A 25,795-nucleotide genomic window follows, 5' to 3' on the forward strand; every position below is an offset into this window, starting at 1 on the left:
CAGACACTGACATCCATACACACATACATTAATAATGGCATACAGACATACATTCATAATGGCATACAGACATACATACCTACATTCAGACTGACATACATGCATATATACAGACTGTAACGGCTACCCAGGTAGTGAGAGGGTATCAGCTGTTGGAGACGTCCTTTTTCCCGGCAAGTTACTGTATAATAATGAAGTTGGTTATTCCCATCCACAAGATCCAAGAGGAGAGTCAGGTTCTGCTGTTAAAAAGTAAAGTAATAATGCAGTAAAAATCCCCTTCCAAGAACGAGACGAGGCTAGGTTTTGAAGGGTCAAGAAGAACTACATTTTAATGACAGGGATTCTACTTTTATGCGATTCTGCCCATGAAAGGGAGACACCTACATAATTAGTACAGTAACCAATAACCAACAGGGTACATCCCACACATCTCCTCCCCTCAGATAAACAGTTAACATAATTATCACACACACATTTTTACCCGAGTTTTGGATGTATCCCAAATACTTGGGGTACATTCATAAATTCAGGTATCCCCAGTATCCCCAGATAGCCCCAATCTGGGGGAACAACAAATCATCCCATTCAGGTAAGGAGTTCGGGAGTTATGGGACTTTAACCCCTATGGACCAAACTTCTAGAATAAAAGGGAATCATGACATGTCAGACACGTCATGTGTCCTTAAGGGGTTAAAGTTTTGACCGACCGCACAGGCACACTAGCCGAAAATAGTTCCATAAGTTTTGGCCTTGCGGTCGGTCCTCGTTCGTGTGGTGAAAAGGCACGAAAATCCTGCCATCCGTGAGTTTCCTGATGGTCGCTAAGATCCCTGTATGTGGTATAGTCTCTCTACCGAACGGCAGCACGGTCGGTATTTCCAGCACGAATTTACGGTGTTATGGAGGTCTCAGCGGTGTTCGCCTACTCGAGTGTCCAATTTTGGTTCCAGACACTCGACGACAAATCACCGCTGTTCGTGAACTAAGATGGCCGCAAACACATGTAAAAGTCCCGAAATGGTGGCCACCTAGCAACTGGAACAAAGAGTTTGTGTGTTTCATACGGATGGTAAGTGCCGACCTGGGAGGTAAAATACCACATAATTGAATAGCATGGTGGTCCAGTGTTCGGTAGTTTGTGTTCATTCTTATACATGCTGAATCTCTACCGTACGGATTGCATAAAATAGACGAAAGTGGTTAAATGTCCCGAACTGTGTTAAAAGTAATCCACATGAACCAGGTAAGCACATTCCATTGTGGTTATAGTCTCTGTTAATGTGCATGTACCTGGTTAGTGGTTAAAGGGCCGGTTTAGCAATAAATGTTCCCAGGCAAAGGTAAGGTTCTGTTACACAGACATACTGACAGACATCCATACACACATACGTTCATAATGACATGCAGACATACATTGATACTGACATACATTCATATATACATACATACATATATACATACATACAGACAAACATATATGCATACATACTGACAGACATACAGACATACATACATGCATGCATACAGACACAGTGGCGGATCCAGAGCCTGATCTCGGGAGGGGCACTTGTAGATTATTTAAAGAAATAATCCAGGCACAATAACCACTACAGCTCATTGTAGTAGTTATGGCGCCAGTAGTGCCAGGATCCCATCCACAGAGTAAGTAGTCAAACTGTTTAAGAACAGTTGGACAACTTACCTGGGGTCTGCTGGGATATAGGGCATAAGAGCAGTGGTATGTGTTAGGCGTGAAGTGTGTTTAAAAGGTGCAGTGTGTGTGTGTGAGTGGTGAAGTGTGTGTTCGAGTGCGTGAGGGTTGCAGTGTAGGTCAGGGTTGCAGTGTGTGTGTTAGGGGGCAGTGTATGTGTGGGGCAGTGTGTGTGTGAGAGAGCTGCAGTGTGTGTGTGTGAGCGGTGCAGTGTGTTTGTGAGGGTGGCAGTGTGTGTGAGAGTTGCAGTGTGTGTGTGTTTGGGGCAGTGTGTGTATGGGGGCAGTGTTTGTGGGGCAGTGTGTGTAGTGTGTGTATGGGGGCAGTGTTTGCGGGGCAGTGTGTGTAGTGTGTGTATGGGGGCAGTGTTTGCGGGGCAGTGTGTGTAGTGTGTGTATGGGGGCAGTGTTTGTGGGGCAGTGTGTGTATGGGGGCAGTGTGCGTATGGGAGGCAGTGCTTGTGGGGCAGTGTGTGTATGGGAGCAGTTTTGTGGGGCAGTGTGTGTATGGGGGCAGTGTTTGTGGGGCAGTGTGTGTAGTGTGTGTATGGGGGCAGTGTGTGTATGGGGCAGTGTGTGTAGTGTGTGTATGGGGGCAGTGTGTGTGTGGGACAGTGTGTGTAGTGTGTGTATGGGGGGCAGTGTTTGTGGGGTAGTGTGTGTAGTGTGTATATGGGGGCAGTGTGTGTAGTGTGTATGGGGCAGTGTGTGTAGTGTGTATGGGGGTAGTGTGTGTAGTGTGTGTATGGGGGTAGTGTGTGTAGTGTGTATATGGGGCAGTGTGTGTAGTGTGTATATGGGGCAGTGTGTGTAGTGTGTATGGGGGCAGTGTGTGTAGTGTGTATGGGGGCAGTGTGTGTATGGGGGCAGTGTATGGGGGCAGTGTGTGTCGTGTGGATGGGGGCAGTGTTTGTGGGGCAGTGTGTGTAATGTGTGGATGGGGCAGTGTATGTAGTGTGTGTATGGGGGGCAGTGTTTGTGGGGTAGTGTATGTAGTGTGTGTATGGGACAGTGTGTGTAGTTTGTGTATGGGGCAGTGTTTGTGGGGCAGTGTATGTAGTGTGTGTATGGGGGGCAGTGTTTGTGGGGTAGTGTGTGTATGGGGGCAGTGTGTGTAGTGTGTGTATGGGGGCAGTGTTTGTTGGGCAGTGTGTGTAGTGTGTGTATGGGGGCAGTGTGTGTAGTGTGTGGGGGGCAGTGTGTGTATGGGGGGCAGTGTGTGTAGTGTGTGTATGGGGCAGTGTGTGTATGGGGGGGCAGTGTTTGTGGGGCAGTGTGCGTAGTGTGTGTATGGGGGCAGTGTGTGTATGGGGGCAGTGTTTGTGGGGCAGTGTGTGTAGTGTGTGTGGGGGCAGTGTGTGTATGATGGGGCAGTGTTTGTGGGGCAGTGTGTGTAGTGTGTATGGGGGGCAGTGTGTGTATGGGGGCAGTGTTTGTGGGGCAGTGTGTGTATGGGGGCAGTGTGTGTATGGGGGGCAGTGTTTGTGGGGTAGTGTGTGTATGGGGGCAGTGTGTGTAGTGTGTGTATGGGGGCAGTGTTTGTGGGGCAGTGTGTGTATGGGGGCAGTGTTTGTGGGGCAGTGTGTGTAGTGTGTGTGGGGGCAGTGTGTGTATGATGGGCAGTGTGTGTAGTGTGTGTATGGGGCAGTGTGTGTAGTGTGTATGGGGGGCATTGTGTGTATGGGGGGCAGTGATTGTGGGGCAGTGTGTGTACTGTGTGTATGGGGGCAGTGTGTGTATGGGGGGCAGTGTTTGTGGGGTAGTGTGTGTATGGGGGCTGTGTGTGTAGTGTGTGTATGGGGGCAGTGTGTGTTTGTGGGGCAGTGTGTGTATGGGGGGCAGTGTTTGTGGGGTAGTGTGTATGGGGGCTGTGTGTGTAGTGTGTGTATGGGGCAGTGTGTGTATGGGGGGCAGTGTGTGTATGGGGGGCAGTGTGTGTATGGGGGGCAGTGTGTGTAGTGTGTGTATGGGGCAGTGTTTGTGGGGCAGTGTGTGTAGTGTGTGTATGGGGGCAGTGTGTGTAGTGTGTGTATGGGGGCAGTGTGTGTATGGGGGCTGTGTGTGTAGTGTGTGTATGGGGGCAGTGTGTGTTTGTGGGGCAGTGTGTGTATGGGGGGCAGTGTTTGTGGGGTAGTGTGTATGGGGGCTGTGTGTGTAGTGTGTGTATGGGGCAGTGTGTGTATGGGGGGCAGTGTGTGTATGGGGGGCAGTGTGTGTTTGTGGGGCAGTGTGTGTAGTGTGTGTATGGGGGCAGTGTGTGTATGGGGCAGTGTGTGTAGTGTGTGTATGGGGGCAGTGTGTGTGTGGGACAGTGTGTGTAGTGTGTGTATGGGGGGCAGTGTTTGTGGGGTAGTGTGTGTAGTGTGTATATGGGGGCAGTGTGTGTAGTGTGTATGGGGCAGTGTGTGTAGTGTGTATGGGGGTAGTGTGTGTAGTGTGTGTATGGGGGTAGTGTGTGTAGTGTGTATATGGGGCAGTGTGTGTAGTGTGTATATGGGGCAGTGTGTGTAGTGTGTATGGGGGCAGTGTGTGTAGTGTGTATGGGGGCAGTGTGTGTATGGGGGCAGTGTATGGGGGCAGTGTGTGTCGTGTGGATGGGGGCAGTGTTTGTGGGGCAGTGTGTGTAATGTGTGGATGGGGCAGTGTATGTAGTGTGTGTATGGGGGGCAGTGTTTGTGGGGTAGTGTATGTAGTGTGTGTATGGGACAGTGTGTGTAGTTTGTGTATGGGGCAGTGTTTGTGGGGCAGTGTATGTAGTGTGTGTATGGGGGGCAGTGTTTGTGGGGTAGTGTGTGTATGGGGGCAGTGTGTGTAGTGTGTGTATGGGGGCAGTGTTTGTTGGGCAGTGTGTGTAGTGTGTGTATGGGGGCAGTGTGTGTATGGGGGCAGTGTGTGTAGTGTGTGGGGGGGCAGTGTGTGTATGGGGGGCAGTGTGTGTAGTGTGTGTATGGGGCAGTGTGTGTATGGGGGGGCAGTGTTTGTGGGGCAGTGTGCGTAGTGTGTGTATGGGGGCAGTGTGTGTATGGGGGCAGTGTTTGTGGGGCAGTGTGTGTAGTGTGTGTGGGGGCAGTGTGTGTATGATGGGGCAGTGTTTGTGGGGCAGTGTGTGTAGTGTGTATGGGGGGCAGTGTGTGTATGGGGGCAGTGTTTGTGGGGCAGTGTGTGTATGGGGGCAGTGTGTGTATGGGGGGCAGTGTTTGTGGGGTAGTGTGTGTATGGGGGCAGTGTGTGTAGTGTGTGTATGGGGGCAGTGTTTGTGGGGCAGTGTGTGTATGGGGGCAGTGTTTGTGGGGCAGTGTGTGTAGTGTGTGTGGGGGCAGTGTGTGTATGATGGGCAGTGTGTGTAGTGTGTGTATGGGGCAGTGTGTGTAGTGTGTATGGGGGGCATTGTGTGTATGGGGGGCAGTGATTGTGGGGCAGTGTGTGTACTGTGTGTATGGGGGCAGTGTGTGTATGGGGGGCAGTGTTTGTGGGGTAGTGTGTGTATGGGGGCTGTGTGTGTAGTGTGTGTATGGGGGCAGTGTGTGTTTGTGGGGCAGTGTGTGTATGGGGGGCAGTGTTTGTGGGGTAGTGTGTATGGGGGCTGTGTGTGTAGTGTGTGTATGGGGCAGTGTGTGTATGGGGGGCAGTGTGTGTATGGGGGGCAGTGTGTGTATGGGGGGCAGTGTGTGTAGTGTGTGTATGGGGCAGTGTTTGTGGGGCAGTGTGTGTAGTGTGTGTATGGGGGCAGTGTGTGTAGTGTGTGTATGGGGGCAGTGTGTGTATGGGGGCAGTGTGTGTAGTGTGTGTGGGGGCAGTGTGTGTATGGGGGGCAGTGTTTGTGGGGCAGTGTGTGTCGTGTGTGTATGGGGGCAGTGTGTGTAGTGTGTGTATGGGGGTAGTGTGTGTATGGGGGCAGTGTGTGTATGGGGGCAGTGTTTGTGGGGCAGTGTGTGTAGTGTGTGCATGGGGCAGTGTGTGTATGGGGGCAGTGTTTGTGGGGCAGTGTGTGTAGTGTGTGTATGGGGCAGTGTGTGTAGTGTGTGTATGGGGGCAGTGTGTGTATGGGGGCAGTGTTTGTGGGGCAGTGTGTGTAGTGTGTGTATGGGGCAGTGTTTGTGGGGCAGTGTGTGTAGTGTGTGTATGGGGGCAGTGTGTGTATGGGGGCAGTGTTTGTGGGGCAATGTGTGTAGTGTGTGTATGGGGCAGTGTTTGTGGGGCAGTGTGTGTAGTGTGTGCATGGGGCAGTGTGTGTATGGGGGCAGTGTTTGTGGGGCAGTGTGTGTAGTGTGTGTGTATGGGGCAGTGTTTGTGGGGCAGTGTGTGTAGTGTGTGTATGGGGGCAGTGTGTGTATGGGGCAGTGTGTGTAGTGTGTGTATGGGGGCAGTGTTTGTGGGGCAGTGTGTGTGTGGGACAGTGTGTGTAGTGTGTGTATGGGGGGCAGTGTTTGTGGGGTAGTGTGTGTAGTGTGTATATGGGGGCAGTGTGTGTAGTGTGTATGGGGCAGTGTGTGTAGTGTGTATGGGGGTAGTGTGTGTAGTGTGTGTATGGGGGTAGTGTGTGTAGTGTGTATATGGGGCAGTGTGTGTAGTGTGTATGGGGCAGTGTGTGTAGTGTGTATGGGGGCAGTGTGTGTATGGGGGCAGTGTGTGTAGAGTGGATGGGGGCAGTGTGTGTATGGGGGGCAGTGTTTGTCGGGCAGTGTGTGTAATGTGTGTATGGGGGCAGTGTTTGTGGGGCTGTGTGTGTATGGGGCAGTGTGTGTAGTTTGTGTATGGGGCAGTGTTTGTGGGGCAGTGTATGTAGTGTGTGTATGGGGGGCAGTGTTTGTGGGGTAGTGTGTGTATGGGGGCAGTGTGTGTAGTGTGTGTATGGGGGCAGTGTTTGTTGGGCAGTGTGTGTAGTGTGTGTATGGGGGCAGTGTGTGTATGGGGGCAGTGTGTGTAGTGTGTGTGGGGGCAGTGTGTGTATGGGGGGGCAGTGTTTGTGGGGCAGTGTGTGTAGTGTGTGTATGGGGGCAGTGTGTGTATGGGGGCAGTGTTTGTGGGGCAGTGTGTGTAGTGTGTGTGGGGACAGTGTGTGTATGATGGGGCAGTGTTTGTGGGGCAGTTTGTGTAGTGTGTATGGGGGGCAGTGTGTGTATGGGGGCAGTGTTTGTGGGGCAGTGTGTGTAGTGTGTGTATGGGGGGCAGTGTTTGTGGGGTAGTGTGTGTATGGGGGCAGTGTGTGTAGTGTGTGTATGGGGGCAGTGTTTGTGGGGCAGTGTGTGTATGGGGCAGTGTGTGTATGGGGGCAGTGTTTGTGGGGCAGTGTGTGTAGTGTGTGTATGGGGGCAGTGTGTGTATGGGGGGCAGTGTTTGTGGGGTAGTGTGTGTATGGAAGCAGTGTGTGTAGTGTGTGTATGGGGGCAGTGTTTGTGGGGCAGTGTGTGTATGGGGGCAGTGTGTGTATGGGGGCAGTGTTTGTGGGGCAGTGTGTGTAGTGTGTGTGGGGGCAGTGTGTGTATGATGGGCAGTGTTTGTGGGGCAGTGTGTGTAGTGTGTGTATGGGGCAGTGTGTGTAGTGTGTATGGGGGCAGTGTGTGTATGGGGGGCAGTGTTTGTGGGGCAGTGTGTGTATGGGGGGCAGTGTGTGTACTGTGTGTATGGGGGGCAGTGTTTGTGGGGTAGTGTGTGTATGGGGGCTGTGTGTGTAGTCTGTGTATGGGGCAGTGTGTGTATGGGGGGCAGTGTTTGTGGGGCAGTGTTTGTGGGGTAGTGTGTGTATGGGGGCTGTGTGTGTAGTGTGTGTATGGGGCAGTGTGTGTATGGGGGGCAGTGTGTGTAGTGTGTGTATGGGGCAGTGTTTGTGGGGCAGTGTTTGTGGGGCAGTGTGTGTAGTGTGTGTATGGGGGCAGTGTGTGTAGTGTGTGTATGGGGGCAGTGTGTGTATGGGGCAGTGTGTGTAGTGTGTGTGGGGGCAGTGTGTGTGTGGGGGCAGTGTGTGTATGGGGGGCAGTGTTTGTGGGGCAGTGTGTGTAGTGTGTGTATGGGGGCAGTGTGTGTAGTGTGTGTATGGGGGTAGTGTGTGTATGGGGGCAATGTGTGTATGGGGCAGTGTGTGTAGTGTGTGTGTATGGGGGCAGTGTTTGTGGGGCAGTGTGTGTAGTGTGTGTATGGGGCAGTGTTTGTGGGGCAGTGTGTGTAGTGTGTGTATGGGGGCAGTGTTTGTGGGGCAGTGTGTGTAGTGTGTGTATGGGGCAGTGTTTGTGGGGCAGTGTGTGTAGTGTGTGCATGGGGCAGTGTGTGTATGGGGGCAGTGTTTGTGGGGCAGTGTGTGTAGTGTGTGTATGGGGCAGTGTGTGTATGGGGGCAGTGTTTGTGGGGCAGTGTGTGTAGTGTGTGTATGGGGCAGTGTTTGTGGGGCAGTGTGTGTAGTGTGTGTATGGGGGCAGTGTTTGTGGGGCAGTGTGTGTAGTGTGTATATGGGGCAGTGTGTGTAGTGTGTGTATGGGGCAGTGTGTGTATGGGGCAGTGTTTGTGGGGCAGTGTGTGTAGTGTGTGTATGGGGCAGTGTGTGTATGGGGCAGTGTGTGTATGGGGGCAGTGTGTGTAGTGTGTGTGGGGGCAGTGTGTGTAGTGTGTGTGTATGGGGGCAGTGTGTGTAGTGTGTGTGGGGGCAGTGTTTTTATGGGGGTAAGGAGGCTTTTTTAAAAAATGTTTTAATTAAAATCAATATATTGATGTCCCCCCTCCCTTCTTACCTTTATTGAGGAGGAGGGGGGACATATTTTGTTCCCTGGTGGTCCCAGTGGTAGGAGTGAACTCTAGCCCGCGCTCCAGGGCAAGAGTTCACTCTCGCGAGATTTGGAGCGTTGCCGTGGTTACCGCGGCAACGCTCCATGCTCGCGAGAGGAGGACCCGGAGGAGCTGCAGGCTGAGCTCCCGGGTCCTCTCTCACTCCCCTGTCGGCTGCGATCACAGTGCCTGCGGACCGGGGAGGGAGAGCTCTGATCTCCCTCCCCGGTCCGCAGGCACATTGCAGGGCTGGCACTTAGACAATGCCAGGGGAGAATTTCGGGGGGACAATTGCCCTGTTGCCTCCCCCCCCCCCTCTCCCTGCATCCGCCACTGTACAGACATACATAATGACATACATTGATACTTGCATATATACAGACATACTGACAGACATACAGACATGCATAATGACATACAGACATACATTGATACTGGCATACATACATATATACATACATACAGACATACATTCATACATAATAACATACATATAGACATACATATATACATTCATACAGACATACATTCATACATAATAACATACATATAGACATACATATATACATTCATACAGACACACAGCTCATTTTCCAGCCACCCTCCTGTTTCTTACCTTTTTTACCTTTGCAGGAGGGTGGCTGGGGCTGATGGGAGTAGTCTGCACGGCTCTCCCTCACTGCCGAGCACGCGCTCCTCCCACGCGGAGTGAGCTGGGAGGAAGTGACCACTTCCTCCCAGCAGCACTTGCTGCGGCTACATTTTTTTTTAAAGGTCAGCGATCTGATCTGAAGATATAGGGTCCATCGGGTGGCCCTAAGTGGATGGGCCCCATCAGCGTGCGTGCCCCGGTGGAACGGCCCGGGCGGCCAGGCCCCCCTGGGCCTCCGGCCCCGTGACAACCGTTATGGTTGTCACCCCCTGATGGCGGCACTGGCCTGAAGTGCCAGACTGCCTCTCCTACATTACAGGAGCAGTATGACTTAGTATGTCACATAATACTGTGAGTGGTTTTGCTTTGGAGCTCTGGATTATAAATATTTACCTTGACCTCTTTGGAAATAAAATTTTGTAGTAATGCGCTACTTCTCCATTTATCACAGAGCTCCACAACAATAAAACTCCCAGTAATGTGGAGCTCTGTGACAAGATCATACACGATACCACAATACAACTCTCTAAGTAATGTGTCTATTAGTGTATCACCGAGCTCCCTAACTATAAAACACAAAGTAATGTGCATTTTATATACCAGAGCTCCACTGTAATACACCTCACTATAATATGATGTAATGCTTGTGTTGTCTATGTATGTGATAGGTGTGATATGTATGCTATGTGTTGGCTGTGTGTGATATTTGTAATGGGTGTATTAACTGTGTGTGATATACGTGTATTGGTTGTATGTGATATTTGTGCTGGGTTTATTGGCTGTGTGGGATGGGTATTTAATTCAGATAAAAATATGCATTTAAGCCTATGTGTGAATGCAGGTGTATAGTTTTTGCAGAGTTATGTGCACACAGTCCCACAGTCAGATGCACAGTTATACATATACACTGTCAAATACACCACATGCACACAGTCGCATAAACACACAGGTATAGACAGTAACACACATACATAGTTACAGGCAGATAAACACACTTACACACAATTATAGGAAGACAGCGACACATACAGTCTGACTTACACACACATACTTACATGCAGACAGCCACACACACACACACACCCATACAGGCATACAACTACACACACAGCCACACACAGGCAGACAGACACACACAAACACACAGGAAGGCAGTCAAACACAGACAGCCACACACACACACACAGGCAGACAGCCACACACACACAGACAGACAGCCACACAGACAGACAACCACAAACACACACACACACACACACAGGCAGACTGTCATACACACAAACACACACACACACACACAGAAAGAGAGTAACACATAGGCACACACACAGGGAGAGAGTAACACACACACAAACACACACAGGCAGACAGTCACACACACACACACAGACAGTCACATAGACACACACAGGCAGACAGCAACACAAACACACACACAGGCAGACAGTCACACACAGAGACACACACACAGGCAGACAGTCACACACACACACACACAGTCACATAGACACACACAGGCAGACAATCACACATAGTTACCTCTGTTCTTTATGGAGGTGGAAGTACTGCAGCACCTGGAGACTGGTTGTTGGGGGAAGCAGGGACTCCTTCCTACTTCCCCTGCAGCAGTTATCCGGCACTTTTAGCTCTGCCCCGCCGGACGGTAAGCTCCGCCCCTGCTGATTTTTTAAATCCCTGCCTGCCGTGTGGGAGTTGTGTCGGCCGCACGGCGCCCCCTGCTCCATGGCACCCTGTGCAGCCGCACAGCTCGCACACCCCTGATGCCAAGCGATTATCTTCTAGACAAGCTAGGTGGTCTCTATTTCTTTCTCGCTTTAACTTTCTTATCACTTATAGACCTGGTTCTAAAAATGTCAAGGCCGACGCCTTGTCCAGGCAGTTTAATACTGAGGCTATACTAGAGCAAGAAACGTCCCATATCATTCCCTCGGAACGTATGATTGCGTCAACTGTCCTTTCATTGTCCTCTCCAATGCTTGGCTCCATCATGGAGGCTCAGTCTCAGGCGCACTGCGGTAAACCTCAGGACAACCTGTTCGTTCCATTGGGGGAAAGGGTTAATATCATGACGGTGTTTCACGACCATGTGTCTGCTGGTCACCCAGGTATTAATAAATCCACTTCTGCAATCTTGAGGTCATTCTGGAGCAGGGTGAGGGGGTACAATAGCTCGGATCTCCAGTTGGGGATGTGGTGTCACGTATTCATCTGCACATAAAAATTTGATTAATGGCATTTACTGTCCTGACGGGAAAAGTTGGGCCGAGCAGCAATCAATCCACAGGAGGGTTTGTGCTGAGCAGCAATCATGCAAATAGGAACCTGGTAACTGCCTTTGTGGTCAAAGGCCGGTTACAACCAATCAGATCCACAGGCGGGGTATTTAGGCCCAGTTCTCCTCTTGCTCTGTGCCCTGTCGTGGTTTCCCTTGTGATTGTCCGAGAGCACGTTTTTGATTCTGGTTATTCTGGTTATTTGACTTTGGCATTGATATTGCCTTCCCTGTTTTCTGGCATCCCTGACCCCTGGCTTTTCCTTATCGTTGTGTCTCTTTCTGTATCCCTTGACATTGGCTATTTATGACAAACTTTGGTACATTAGTCGGGCCATTCTAAGGTCCGGTATACGTTACCTATCAGTCCTTTGTGTTACACAATTCTTCGTGCTGGATCATACTGTAATTCTTACAAGTGGTCTTACTGTGGGCAGTTCAGTCTTTCGGTAGCCGCCTCAGGTAGGGTAAGAGGTCTCCGTTTCCGTATCCATTCTCTAATGTTGGGTGAAAAGGTACCGAAGAAATGCTCCAGAAGAAATAATTGCAGTACGTCCCCTCCAGACACTTCTTGCCAACCGGCTACCCAGTGGGAAGCTGTTCTATGGAGGTGGCAGGCCCACTCGGTGTAGGAGTCGTTCCCTTGTTTCTTGGACTCTCGGAACTGCCTGCGGTACGCCTCTGGGGTGACAGCGTACCTGGCGAGCAATGCCTCCTTGACAGCGGTGTAATGCTGGATTTCGTCAGGGATAGCCCTGAACGCCTCTGCAGCTCTCCCTGATAATTTCCCAGGCAAGATGGTAACCCATTCGTCGGTGGGTACCTTGTGTAACGTGCATTGTCTTTCAAAATCCGCAAAGTACCCATCTATTTCTTCTTCTGTCTCTTGAAACTTTTTAAAAGCAGCATGTAGTGGGTGCATGTACCTCCCCAAGCGTGCCTTCTAGTTGTTGAAGGTCCGCCAAACGTAGTTGATACTGATGCTTCTCCCTGGCTTCAGTATCTGCGGCAGCCATCACTTGAGTAATAATGTCTGCAGGTGGGTTTGGTCCATATAATACCAACCGCAACCAAACGGAGCGCAGCAAGTCATCCTCCTCGTTCAGTACAACCGGTTCATGTGTAGTGTCGGTACGGTCCTTTTCCAATAATTTGTCAATTAATTCCTTTTTCGTACGGTTGCTTGCTGTTTGGCCGCAGTTCTCCAACAGATCCTTTAAAGTGGATCGTTTCAGTTGTCCAAACCAACTCTCCATCCGCTTATTCCGTCTTTAGATCCTTTTGTAGCATCTCCTCTGGGGGAAAAAGAACCATCCCACCGCTGCCACCAGATGTGGCGGACACCCCGATGGGAAGAGGAGTTTTGCCGCCAGAGATGTTCTTTTTCCCCCAGTGTGAGTAGAGCTGCAATAATTCTGGAAGCGATAATCCTAAAAAGCAGTAATAAAGCTGTTCCCTACAAGCACGAGACGAGGCTCTGTGTTGAGGGCAAAACTGAAACTGTTTTACTGGAAGCCACCACTGGCCTTATATGCAAGTCCCCATGCAAGGGGTTTCTGATGGTATATTCCAGGGGCATTCCCCACTGGACCTGAGAGGGGACTTCAGTAAAACCACACCCATAATTACATTAACTCTCAGTTTCAGGACATGCACAGATCACACGAACACAGCCAAAATGCCACAGGGGTATAGTTTAGATAGATCACACACGAGGCGGCTGCCCAAAATAGTTTCATGAAATCAGGCTGTGCGGTCGGTCTCTTTCGGGAGTAAAAAATACAACAATATATACGAATATAAAAAAAGCAAAGTGAGGAAATCCTTATCAAGGAAATTCCTCTAGGGTACTGGTGTATGAGAGGTTGAAGTAAAGCAATAGTTAAAACAGAACGAGGAAAGTATCTATCATGAATATCAAGGCACAGAATATCATTGAAGTGGATAAACTAATAGGCTTTATTATAATGGCCAAAAATGTATTAGCCACTAATTATCCCAACTAGATAAATAAGAAGTGCAAGCTGATATAGCAGAGGCAGATAGAAAAACTCTCAATTACAAAAGAGTGGATACAAAAAGGTCTAAAGAGATGAATCTCTAAATAGATACATTGTGGCTAATAATATGCCTTTCACAGGATTGGACCTGGTTAATTGTAGAGGGAATGGGGAGAGATCGACTAAGCAGTTGCGTAGTATAAGAGTCTATATGGGGTGGTCCAGGTAGAGACCTATGTATATCATAAATATCAAGATACTAGCACATCATAGAGTGAAAAGAAACCTCCATCAAACAGTGCTTATAGGTAATATGCTCAAACATGGCCAGTAGCATTGAACACCTTCTACGAATGAGCCCAGAGTCTCTAATAATGATTTATTCTAGGGTATACTGGATTGCTACTATAGTGCTATCTAGTATCAGCTAGGAAGGCTAGATTTCCCTAAGACATCTTCATGGATGTTAATTAGGCTAAATTACCACTAGCTATACGTGGTTCTAAGAGTAATATCTAAATACTATTTGCAGCTACTTCTGCTAGAGATTCTCTGAGCCCCTGAACAGATTATTAGAGAGACTAGTTCTCCCTTTAGCTATGAATGGAAAAAGCTCCAGGCCCCCGCCGGTGTAGTCCCCACACTCCCATATAACTCTTCCTCGTTACGGAGTAAATACGGAGAATTCAAACTTGAATTCTATGTGTTGTCATGCTCAGAAATGCTTCAGACTTGAGAAAAGGAGGTTCTCCCGAAAGCTTGTCATCAAAAAATTCTGTTAGTCCAATAGAAAAGGTATTACAAGATACGAATTTGAATATCTGTTTATACACTATATAATTCCATAGATAAATAGAAGCTGGGCTCGCTCTGTTTATACTCTATATAAAAAAAGTTGTAATCGTCAGATTTTTAATCACCTTTACTTCTCTCGCTTTCATTTCAGGTTCTTAGTCTGAAGCAGTTTGAATTAAATGGGATGCCCAAGGTGGTGCCTTTAAGTTTGCCTTACCAAGACTTCAAGAAGGACATATCGGACAGCAAAGAGATGCTGCGTGTGCCACACCGAATAAAACGCGTGGATTTCTCCAGTGTAGTCCTTCCTCCCATGCATGCCCCAGAGCCACATATTGTAATCAATGGGAGGACTTCACAAACAGAACATGAGCAAGAAGAAGATGAAGAAGAGGTGGAATTTTTAGGGGAGGAGATTGACCTTCAAAGTGGCTCCAGCAGTGATATGAGTCAGAAGAGTACTGAGCGCAGTCAGGAAGGGGCTCCTTCCACTCTCTTGGCAGATGATCAGAGAGATTCAAGAGGTCGAGTCTCTGCTGGAGAGAATGACCTAGAATTAGAAGAGGGCTCTAAGACCTTAGTACTGTTCTCCCCTGGAGATATGAAAAAGTCACCAGTCACCAATGAGCTTTTGCCCGAAGTTGATCTTGGAACTCTTGCTGTGCTAACACCCCAAGGAGAAAGGCCCCAGCCTTTGGGGAGTCAATTGGATGTATCAGAACCAGGAACATTATCTTCCATCCTCAAATCAGAGCCCAAACCACCGAATGCTGGAGCTGTCACAGCTACCTCCCCTTTTACCAAAGTTGAACGCACATTTATTCATATTGCTGAAAAGACACATCTAAACGTCATGTCTTCCACTGGGCAGCTAATTAGGATGGACGAACATTACGGCTCAGGGCAGTTTGAGGAGCCAATTATTGAGGAGGAAATTGAAGATTATGAGCTACTAAGAGACAATGGAAGCATAAACTCGGCTGTGGAGGCTGGTGAGATTGACAGCTGTGTCATCTCAGCCAGCAATATTGAGTTCTGTACAGAGGCTCCAACAGATCTTAGGGCTGCCAATGGCATAAGTGAGTCTGAAGGTCAGCTGGATAAGGACATGGTGGATATGGTTTTCAAGAAAGACACGCAGCCACAGCAGGAAAAGATTGTGCTTGCCACTGATCGCCTTAAAGAAGCTGAGGAGAACCCCTGCAAGGCTGTAACCCAACCCTGTGCCATGCGTTTTAGGAGTCGTATCCCAGTGTTTTTATCAGAAGAGGACACTGGGTCAGATCAGTCTATGTCACACTCCGTTAAGGAGAGGTTCCATAAGAGGACAAAGCAACTAGATCTAGCAAGGTTTGTAATGGAGAAGAGACAAATCCAACTGCAGAGATTAGCTTCTGCTGGCTCATCTTCAGCCTCTTCAAGTGATGATAGAAGGAGGACCTCTGAAACCCTTTCCACCACGGGATCTGAGGAAGATACACATGATTCAGATGACTCCACCCCAAGAAAGTGCAGAAAAGAGAAATCCTTCTCCACCAGAAAGGATGACACTGTTTCCAGCACCAGAAGCAAAATTCCCCGTCCAGTTACACCAGTGAAAACTATACGACCAACAATCCCACCAACACCCAGCAGCAAAGGCGCTTCAACTTCACAGAGGTAAGAAACGGAAGTGTGTGTGATAAAACTCCTGTGTGTGAGATAAAACTCCTGTGTGTGAGATAAAACTCCTGTGTGTGTAAGATAAAACTCCTGTGTGTGTAAGATAAAACTCCTGTGTGTGAGATAAAACTCCTGTGTGTGTAAGATAAAACTCCTGTGTGTGTAAGATAAAACTCCTGTGTGTGTAAGATAAAACTCCTGTGTGTGTGGGATAAAACTCCTGTGTGTGAGATAAAACTCCTGTGTGTGTAAGATAAAACTTCTGTGTGTGTAAGATAAAACTCCTGTGTGTGTAAGATAAAACTCCTGTGTGTGTGAGATAAAACTCCTGTGTGTGTGAGATAAAACTCCTGTGTGTGTGAGATTAAACTCCTGTGTGTGTGAGATAAAACTCCTGTGTGTGTGAGATAAAACTCTTGTGTGTGTGAGATTAAACTCCTGGGCCTCCATTTATTATTTTTGGAAAGCCTTTTTTTTAACCCCTTAAGACCGCAGCCAAATGTACAAGTTGTGAACCAAAAAAAATGTAAACAAACCACAGATTTTGACTATATGTCTGTTCAACAATAATTTACCTCTTTCCTATTAAATGCACCCACACTTATTATATATCACTTTGTTCAGGGGAAACAGGGCTTTCATTTAACATCAAATATTTAGGTATGGAACATAACGTAATATGAATAAAATATAAAAAAATGAGAGAAAATATGATTTTTTTAAAATTTTCTTAGTTCTATGTGACATTCTAACTGTGAATGTCATAATACTGTTTGCTTTTACTGCAATAAAATACACATATTTGTATTCAGCGATGTCTCACGTGTAAAACAGTACCCCCTATGTACAGGTTTTATGGTGTTTTGGGAAGTTACAGGGTCAAATATAGCATGTTACACTTTTCAGTTTTTTCACATTGAAATTTGCCAGTTTGGTTACGTTGCCTTTGAGACCGTATGGTAGCCCAGGAATGAAAATTACCCCCATGATGGCATACCATTTGCAAAAGTAGACAACCCAAGGTATTGCAAATGGGGTATGTCCAGTCTTTTTTAGTAGCCACTTGGTCACAAACACTAGCCAAAGTTAACGTTAATATTTGTTTGTGTGTGAAAAATGCAAAAAACTAATTTGAAAGCCAATTTTGGCCAGTGTTTGTGACTAAGTGGCTACTAAAAAAGACTGAACATACCCCATTTGCAATACCTTGGGTTGTCTACTTTTGCAAATGGTATGCCATTATGGAGGTAATTCTTATTTCTGGGCTACTATACGGTCTCAAAGCCAATGTAACCAATCTGGCGAATTTCATTATGAAAAAACTGAAACGCAAGCCTTATATTTGACTCTGTAACTTTTGAAAACACCATAAAACCTGTACATGAGGGGTACTGTTATACTCAGGAGACTTTGCTGAACACAAATATTTGTGTTTCAAAACAGTAAAAAGTATGACAGCAAAAATATTGTCAGTGTAAGTGCCGTTTGTGTGCGAAAAATGCAATAAATTTCACTTTCCCTGACGATATCATTGTTGTAATAAATTTTAAGGTTTTGAAACACAAATATTTGTATTCAGCGATGTCTCCCGAGTAAAACAGTACCCCCCATGTACAGGTTTTATAGTGTCTTGGAAAGTTATAGGGTTAAATATAGTGCTAGCAAATTAAATTCCCTATACTGTCGGCCTGGGTTGTTAGGCAGGTCCTGCAAATTGTAATTAATAAAAGGACCTAATTATGTAAAATTATTACATAAATATATATGTAAAATTATTATATATACACGTGTGTGTATATATATATGTATATATATATGTATATAATTTTTTTACTAATATTTTTTATTTATATATAGTTATACATATAGTGATGTATACGTATATACTTGGGTATATACATATATATATTTTGTTCTACGTGTATTTTGATATATATATATATATATATATTAATATCAAAATACAGTCAGAACGAAATTACACACATATATATTTTTAATTTTTTTTTTTAATTTTTTTTTTTTTACGTATTTACATATTTTTTATTATAATATATATATATATATATATATATATATATATATATATATATATAATTATAATTATGTATATATTTAATCAATATCCTTCTAGGTGTATTTTGATATTAATATATATATATAATTATATATATATTATATATATATATATATAAATATTAAAATACACTTAGTGTATGTGTAAATGTGTGCGTATATATATATATATATATTATATATAGATCATATATATAATATATATATAAATGATGTAAGTGTATTTTATTTTTAACTTTAATTTTTATTATTTTTTACATTAAGGGGTTAATAGGGGAGGAGAGGGGCAGAGACAGTGTCAGCCAGTGATTTTACATCACTGGCTGACACAGAGGATCAGTGATCACAGTGACAGGCTGTCACTGTGATCACCTCCTGCAGATCGCGGTAATTGGCCACAGGGGGAGTGCCTGGGTGGCCAGGCATGCCCCCCACCGCGATCTGCAGGGGGATCCTGATTGGAGTTACTATGGGTCAGCCAATAGGCTGACACATAGTAACCTCTGATCGCAGTGACAGGCTGTCACTCCGATCAGACTCTGCAGATCGCGGTCACTGACCGCAGGGGGACTGCCTGGGGGGCCAGGTAAGTCCCCCGACCGCAATCTGCAGATTAAAAATGCCGCGGCTCCATGTGTCAGACGATTTTAAAATCGGCTGACACATGGTAAATACCGATCGCAGTGACAGCCTGTCACTGCGATCGGAAGCTGCAGACCGCGGTCCCCGGCCACGTGGGGGGTAAGACCGCCCAGGACGTACTATGCCGTCCTGCGGCGTTTAGAGCCGCCCAAATAAGGACGGCATGGTACGTCCTGCGGTCTTAAGGGGTTAAAATGATTTCATATTTTTGGATATGCTTTTCAAATAATTTTTACAATGTTAAAATTTCAAAAATATATCATATATAGATAAATATATAATAATATTTGAAAATATTAAAATAGCCTTCAGTATATCGAATTTATTGAAAGCTTATCCAAAAACATTAAAGGGATACCATTGACATCAAAAGAACTTAATGAAGTGGTTACTTCAGTAGTGGGGAAAGTGATGGAAACCATGTTAAAGGATAGGATTGTTGAACATCTAAAAACACATGGATTTCAAGATCAGAGACAACATGGGTTTACTTCAGGGAGATCATGCCAAACTAATCTTATTGATTTTTTTGATTGGGTAACTAAAATTATAGATCAGGGTGGTGCAGTAGACATTGCTTACCTCGATTTCAGTAAGGCTTTTGACACTGTTGCACATAGAAGGCTTATCAATAAACTGCAATCTTTGAGTTTGGATTCCAATATTGTTGAATGGGTAAGGCAGTGGCTGAGTGAGAGGCAACAGAGGGTTTTAGTCAATGGAGTATATTCGAAGCATGGGCTGGTCGCCAGTGGGGTACCTCAGGGATCTGTACTTGGACCCATTCTCTTTAATATTTTTATTAGTGATATTGCAGAAGGTCTTGATGGTAAGGTGTGTCTTTTTGCGGATGATACTAAGATATGTAACAGGGTTGATGTTCCAGGAGGGATAAGCCAAATGGAAAATGATTTAGGTAAACTAGAAAAATGGTCAGAGTTGTGGCAACTGACATTTAATGTGGATAAGTGCAAGATAATGCATCTTGGACTTAAAAACCCAAGGGCAGAGTACAGAATATTTGATAGAGTCCTAACCTCAACATCTGAGAAAAGGGATTTAGGGGTGATTATTTCTGATGACTTAAAGGTAGGCAGACAATGTAATAGACAAAACGCATACATAGTGTAATACAATTTAAAAAAACAAAATTGTATAAATGTAATGCACTCACAAGATTACGTGAAAATAGCGCTCTAGGGTGCCTCCCCCGATAGCAGTGGGGGGGCCAAGTGATCCCTTCTGTTGTTCACCGATGGATACACAATGCAGGACTCCAGTGATGGTGAAAAAATGGCAACTTTATTGATAAGGCGAAAAAAATTCCACCAAATAATTATAAAATATAATATAAAATAAAATATAAAATGCCAATAGGTCCTACGCGTTTTGTTCACTATATGTGAACTTCCTCAGGGACCTTAGAATAAAATGAGAAGCACAAAACAATGAAAAACTTGAAAAGCAGCCTAATTCCCCCATCCCCACAGTCCCAATATATAGGGCTACTTCCTGTGTCCATAATGGACTTCATGGGCGTCTTCCTGCTTCTCGGTCTTCACTGGTCCGGTCGGAACTCGTCCTCAGCTGTTAGGGGATTTCTTCTTGTTTCCAATTACAAAAAACCCACGTTCGGGTCCGTGGAACCGGAACCGGAAGTGACGTCAATCACAGGCTTCCGCGTTCCACCTTGCGTGTCATCACTGAAGGTGATGTAGCATCAGGGCAGTGCCCTCTGGTGGTCGCCAATAGAATAGTCCCATAATATTAATGATAAGTGTATCTGTCTGAAAACATAAAAACATCGGCAGCAACAGAACACACACAGACACTGCACGTTGACACTCATAGCACCCTCACTCACACACACACACACTGCACCCTTGACACTCACAGCACCCTCACTCACACACACAGCACACTCACACACACTGCACCCCTGATACTCACAGCACCGTCACTCACACACACACACTGCAGCCCTGACACTCACAGCACCCTCACTCACACACACACACACTGCAGCCCTGACACTCACAGCACCCTCACTTACACACACACACTGCACCCCTGACACTCACAGCACCCTCACTGACACTCACAGCACCCACACTCACACACACAACTGCACCCCTGACACTCACAGCACCCTCATACACACAGGTTCCTCACATGCACATAGTACCCTGTAACGGACCGTTTTGCTCACCAGAGGTTAAAACCCGTTTAGGCAATATTCCCCTTTTGGATGCTCAGACAGCTACTGCAATCACCAATCTCCCGAACTCCAAACTACACCAATTCTCCAACTCCCGACCAGGAAACCCACGAACACTGGAAACAGTTGAACAGGAAAAGCATACCATCAGCTTACACTCCTGGCAGTCAGCATACAATCCAATTCCCCCAATAACGAGACGACACTTCGTTTTGAGAGTTAAGCAGAATCTGACTGTACTGGCACATACAGCCTATTTTATTCCCAATCCACAAACATAGTACTGCCCACAGGGTTTTACAGAACAACCAATCAATCCGTACAATACACACAGACACTCCCACACAAAATCCTCACCTCTGCCTGTGATATGATTACTCCAAATACAAACATGTGTCAAAATCATCCAAATTGGTCTATTGGTTCAACAGATAGATCGAAGTCCTTTGTGACCAAATGAAGCATGGCTTTTCTGCCCAAAACCAGTTCCACAGAGTCTTCTATCCTGGAGATAATTGAAAAGTAATCCAATTATCTCCAAGGACAGAGGCAAAACTCCATTAAGCACATGGCAGTAAAAAGACAGTAAAATACAATAAAATACACAAGGTTACATTTATTACATAAAATACAGACATTCTACCTATCCCCAGATAGCTTAGATCTGAGCGCACATTATTACCGGATGGCGCTCAGATCACATACATATAGTTCAATCGCCATGGAGACAAAGTCTTTCATACAGTCTTTCAGTATACGGCTGGGCTCCATGGCATAGCTATCTGGGGTAGCATGGCTTTAACAGTCCGCAGAAAGGCAGAAACCATTTCTGCAGGGAAAAAGAACAGGGGCCATAGTCTAAAGGCAAGAGGCGGGCAAGCAGCCCCCTCCAAGGACACGTGGCGAGGTTGGTTTCGCTACACACCCTAACGCAAACACAGCACCCATTACTCACACACAGCACACACACACACTGCACCCCTCACACACACAGCACCCTTACCCACACAGCGCCCTCACACAAACACTTCACCCCTCTTGCACACACACTACACCCCTTACACACACACACACCACCCTCACACACACACACAGCACCTTCACACACACACACTGCACAATACTCTTACCTGGCATTTTGTCTCCTGGTATCCATCTATGGAGACACCAGAGACAAATTTCAAGCAAACACAGCGCAAACATGTTATTAACGTTGCTTGCGCTGTGCAGAACAAATACAGGGTCTTTTTCTCATGCTAGAGCTCTTCAGCAGAGCTCTGCGCATGTTCTGCCCTGGAAGAGCATCGAACCAACATGCTCACTTTGTGATGGGGCGTGCTTGTCATTGGTGATGACAAAACAGACCCTATTTGGCCCCGCCCCCTTTTTAGTGGGCCGCTGTGATTAAAAAATGCCCGGGACAAATTTTCTTCCTAGTCTGGCCCTGCTTTACAGGGAATGTTTAGGAAGGCTGTGTGACTCACATGCAGGGAGGTGCGACTAGGACTATATAAACAAGTGGTTTAATTCCTAAATGTCATTGAATGGAGCAGCGAGACTGTAGGGGTAAGATTCATACACCAAAACTGCTTCATTAAGATAAGGTTGTTTCAATGACTATAGTTACCCTTTAAGTCTCCCGTTTTATTATAGGAGCAGAGTGAACTTGGTCACTGTTCAGACTCCCTTTCATGTTACTAGAGGAAAGACCAGATCATTAAAGGGACACTATAGTCACCAGAACAACTACAGCTTTATGTACGGTATACAGCTTAATGTACAATATACAGCTTTATGTACGGTATACAGCTTAATGTACATTATACATCTTAATGTATAGTATACAGCTTAATGTATAATATACAGCTTAATGTACAGTATAGAGCTTAACGTACATTATACAGCTTAATGTACAGTATACAGCTTTATGTACAGTATACAGCTTAATGTACAATATACAGCTTAATGTACAATATACAGCTTAATGTACAAAATACTCACAGTGCGCCGGACCTACAAGCAGCACACTGGACCACCAAGGAGTTTATTACAGCGAGCAGCAAGATTTTTTGATCTCCCTGCTGGCTCAAGGAAGGGTACTCGATCAGAGGCTGCAGGACCACTAACGGGAACGGCGTTCCTGCTGTGGAAAAAGTGCAGGAACGCCGTTCTCACGCGTTCCTGCAGGACTCGAGCCCTGTTTTTAACCAATTCTGAAGGGGCTAAGGGGGAGGGGGACAAGCCACCTAAATGATGGGTTTTCACTATAGGATCAGGAATACATGTTTGTGTTCCTGACCCTATAGTGATCCTTTAACTGTAATTCTGTCCTCCATGTTTATATATTGACCGCTTGCATAGTTATTAAAGGAAATCAAATCGATCCACTAAATAGCCCCTACAGAGACTTTGTAATGGTGTATGCTGAGACAGATGAGTATATGTTTGTCTTTTTCTTTAACTTTTCTTTCAAGTCTTTCAATCAGTTTTTCATATAACGTAATTTAAACTACTGCCTTTTCTGCTTAATACATAAACACCTCTTTATTCCCCAGTGATCATATTCTTTCCTGCAGTTAAACAATGCTCAAGTTGACTCGCATTAAGTTGTTTTATTCTTCACGCAGTGTGCCTTATTTTTCTCTCTTCTCTTTAGGCATCACTTGTCTGGGAGTCCTGTTGGTGGGATTCCTGGCCTAACCCCTGATTTTCGTCCCAAAGCACTGCAAATGAAACTTCCTCCTCTCTCTAGCCCAACCCCCACCAGGAACAATCTGCGAAGGGTCAATCGTGGTCCACCCAAGAGTCCTGTAGCCCCTGCACGGACACTCAGTGCTTCTTCCCGAAGCCAATCCCTTTCCAGGACCGAAAGTCCGTCACCATCCCGACAGAAAAAAATGGCTGCTACTACTCCCTGGGTGTACCCTTCTCCCAAACTCCAGCCTCGAGCACAGACCCAAGGAGAATGTCCAGCAACTCCAGCTGTTGTCAGGAAGGGACAAAGGCTGAAGATCCAAGTGCCAAACCCAGCAACCAAAGCACGAGGTGGAGTTGAAGGCAGATAATGGAGCTTTGTGTGGGGTACAGAGCCCACTGGGAATTTTAAGCTTCAGGCAGGAATGATTGTAATGCTATGCTCACCCTTTAAAGCGCATAACACACACTGTGAGAGCAGGATACCCCACAATCGACGATCGGAGTTCAAACACCCAGTAGGATGGTTCCAGGGGCCATTCATTAACTCAAGCAGACCCACTTCAAGTGGTGTACAATCCTATAACCTTCAACATCCAGCTTTTTGGCCCAAAGTCTTTTTTGTTTAAGGGTGACCTATCACTAGAGCTGCCCTTGACCAGAATCAATGCGGTGGTGCAGTAGACAGGAGATCTAGCACTAACAGCAGCCCTTAACCTTTCTTCTTCACAGAATGGAGCTTCACAGGCGGCCAAAATCGCACAAATTGATAACCCAGATACATCGATTACTTTATATTCCTTATAGAAAATATTCAATTATAAGTAAAATGAATTCCCAGCACTGGGACCCTTATTATAGGCCCCCACTGTACTGACATCTCAATATCATTTCATCATTACCAAAAGGCCTAAAAAAGCTAGAATATATCTATTTATTTCTACGTAAGAGAAAGTGTGGCGATATATATATATACCGTATATACCTCCACTTATACATATAGGTAAGGTATACAGTTCTACACTATAGAGAGCGGAACTCTAAAGTCACTACCAATATTATTAACCCTTCACTGCTGCGTGGCCGCTACTGTGTAAGTGTGAATGGTATAATACTACGTGGTTGCTGTCAGTTGTGGCCACAGTTTCATATCTTTAATATTTAAAAATGAATTAATAAGTTCTGGATTGTCCTACAAAAACGTAAGGCCCACGCAGGAGCTGAGATGAACCCTTTATTCCATGTCTTTCAGACAGTGCCAGGAGGCTGGTTACCGACATCACCTTTCCACACCCTGTCAGGCTGAGCACCGAGTTGTGTCTAACACATGGAAATCTCAATATGTTTCATTTTTAGGGCACTAGCTTATACCATAGCGCAGCACACGGTGTGAGACGAAGGTCACTGATGGCAATGCATAGTCACTCCATGAGATGAGTATTGGCAGATTGTGCTCTCACGGAACACTGACAGGGAGAGTGGCAGAAACGTTTACACATTGCAGATAGAATGTAACTCTCCCTCTTTCATAAACTCCAGCTGTGTCCTGCAAACCCCATCCGCATGACATGGGGGCAGCTACACCCCCACAATGGGACAACTGGAGCTGGACTGACTGTGGGGAAGATCTGAGATATAAAATGCTTCTTATTACATGAAATGCCACATTGTATCATTAAATAAAGCCTGCTGTTAAAACATGATATCTCTATTTAATCACACATCTAGTGGGGGCTGTATACTGTCAGTATGGGTGTATAATGGGTGCTGTATACTGTCAGTATGGGTATATAATGGATGCTGTATACTGTCAGTATGGGTGTATAATGGATGCTGTATACTGTCAGTCTGGGTGTATAATGGATGCTGTATACTGTCAGTCTGGGTGTATAATGGATGCTGTATACTGTCAGTCTGGATGTATAATGGGTGCTGTATACTGTCAGTATGGGGTGTATAATGGATGCTGTATACTGTCAGTATGGGTGTATAATGGGTGCTGTATACTGTCAGTATGGGTGTATAATGGATGCTGTATACTGTCAGTCTGGGTGTATAATGGGTGCTGTATACTGTCAGTCTGGGTGTATAATGGGTGCTGTATACTGTCAGTCTGGGTGTATAATGGATGCTGTATACTGTCAGTCTGGGTGTATAATGGGTGCTGTATACTGTCAGTATGGGTGTATAATGGGTGCTGTATACTGTCAGTCTGGGTGTATAATGGATGCTGTATACTGTCAGTCTGGGTGTATAATGGGTGCTGTATACTGTCAGTCTGGGTGTATAATGGG

At 46.1% G+C, this 25,795-nt stretch overlaps 1 protein-coding gene across 4 annotated transcripts in view; it reads left to right on the forward strand.

Moving 5' to 3' along the window:
• TTBK1 (tau tubulin kinase 1) overlaps nucleotides 1–25,204 on the forward strand; it is a 303,323-nt gene extending 278,119 nt beyond the window's left edge. For all 4 annotated transcript variants that reach the window (XM_063444162.1, XM_063444163.1, XM_063444161.1 and 1 more), the window contains 2 exons: nucleotides 14,361–15,868; nucleotides 23,464–25,204. In XM_063444162.1, the coding sequence (XP_063300232.1) occupies nucleotides 14,361–15,868; nucleotides 23,464–23,872 (1,917 nt within the window). In that variant the 3' untranslated portion in view covers nucleotides 23,873–25,204. The remainder of the gene's footprint in view (nucleotides 1–14,360; nucleotides 15,869–23,463) is intronic.
• Nucleotides 25,205–25,795: the final 591 nt, after the last annotated feature.

The sequence above is a fragment of the Pelobates fuscus genome, chromosome 2 (assembly GCF_036172605.1).
Source record: "Pelobates fuscus isolate aPelFus1 chromosome 2, aPelFus1.pri, whole genome shotgun sequence".
NCBI classification, from domain to species: Eukaryota; Metazoa; Chordata; class Amphibia; order Anura; family Pelobatidae; genus Pelobates; species Pelobates fuscus.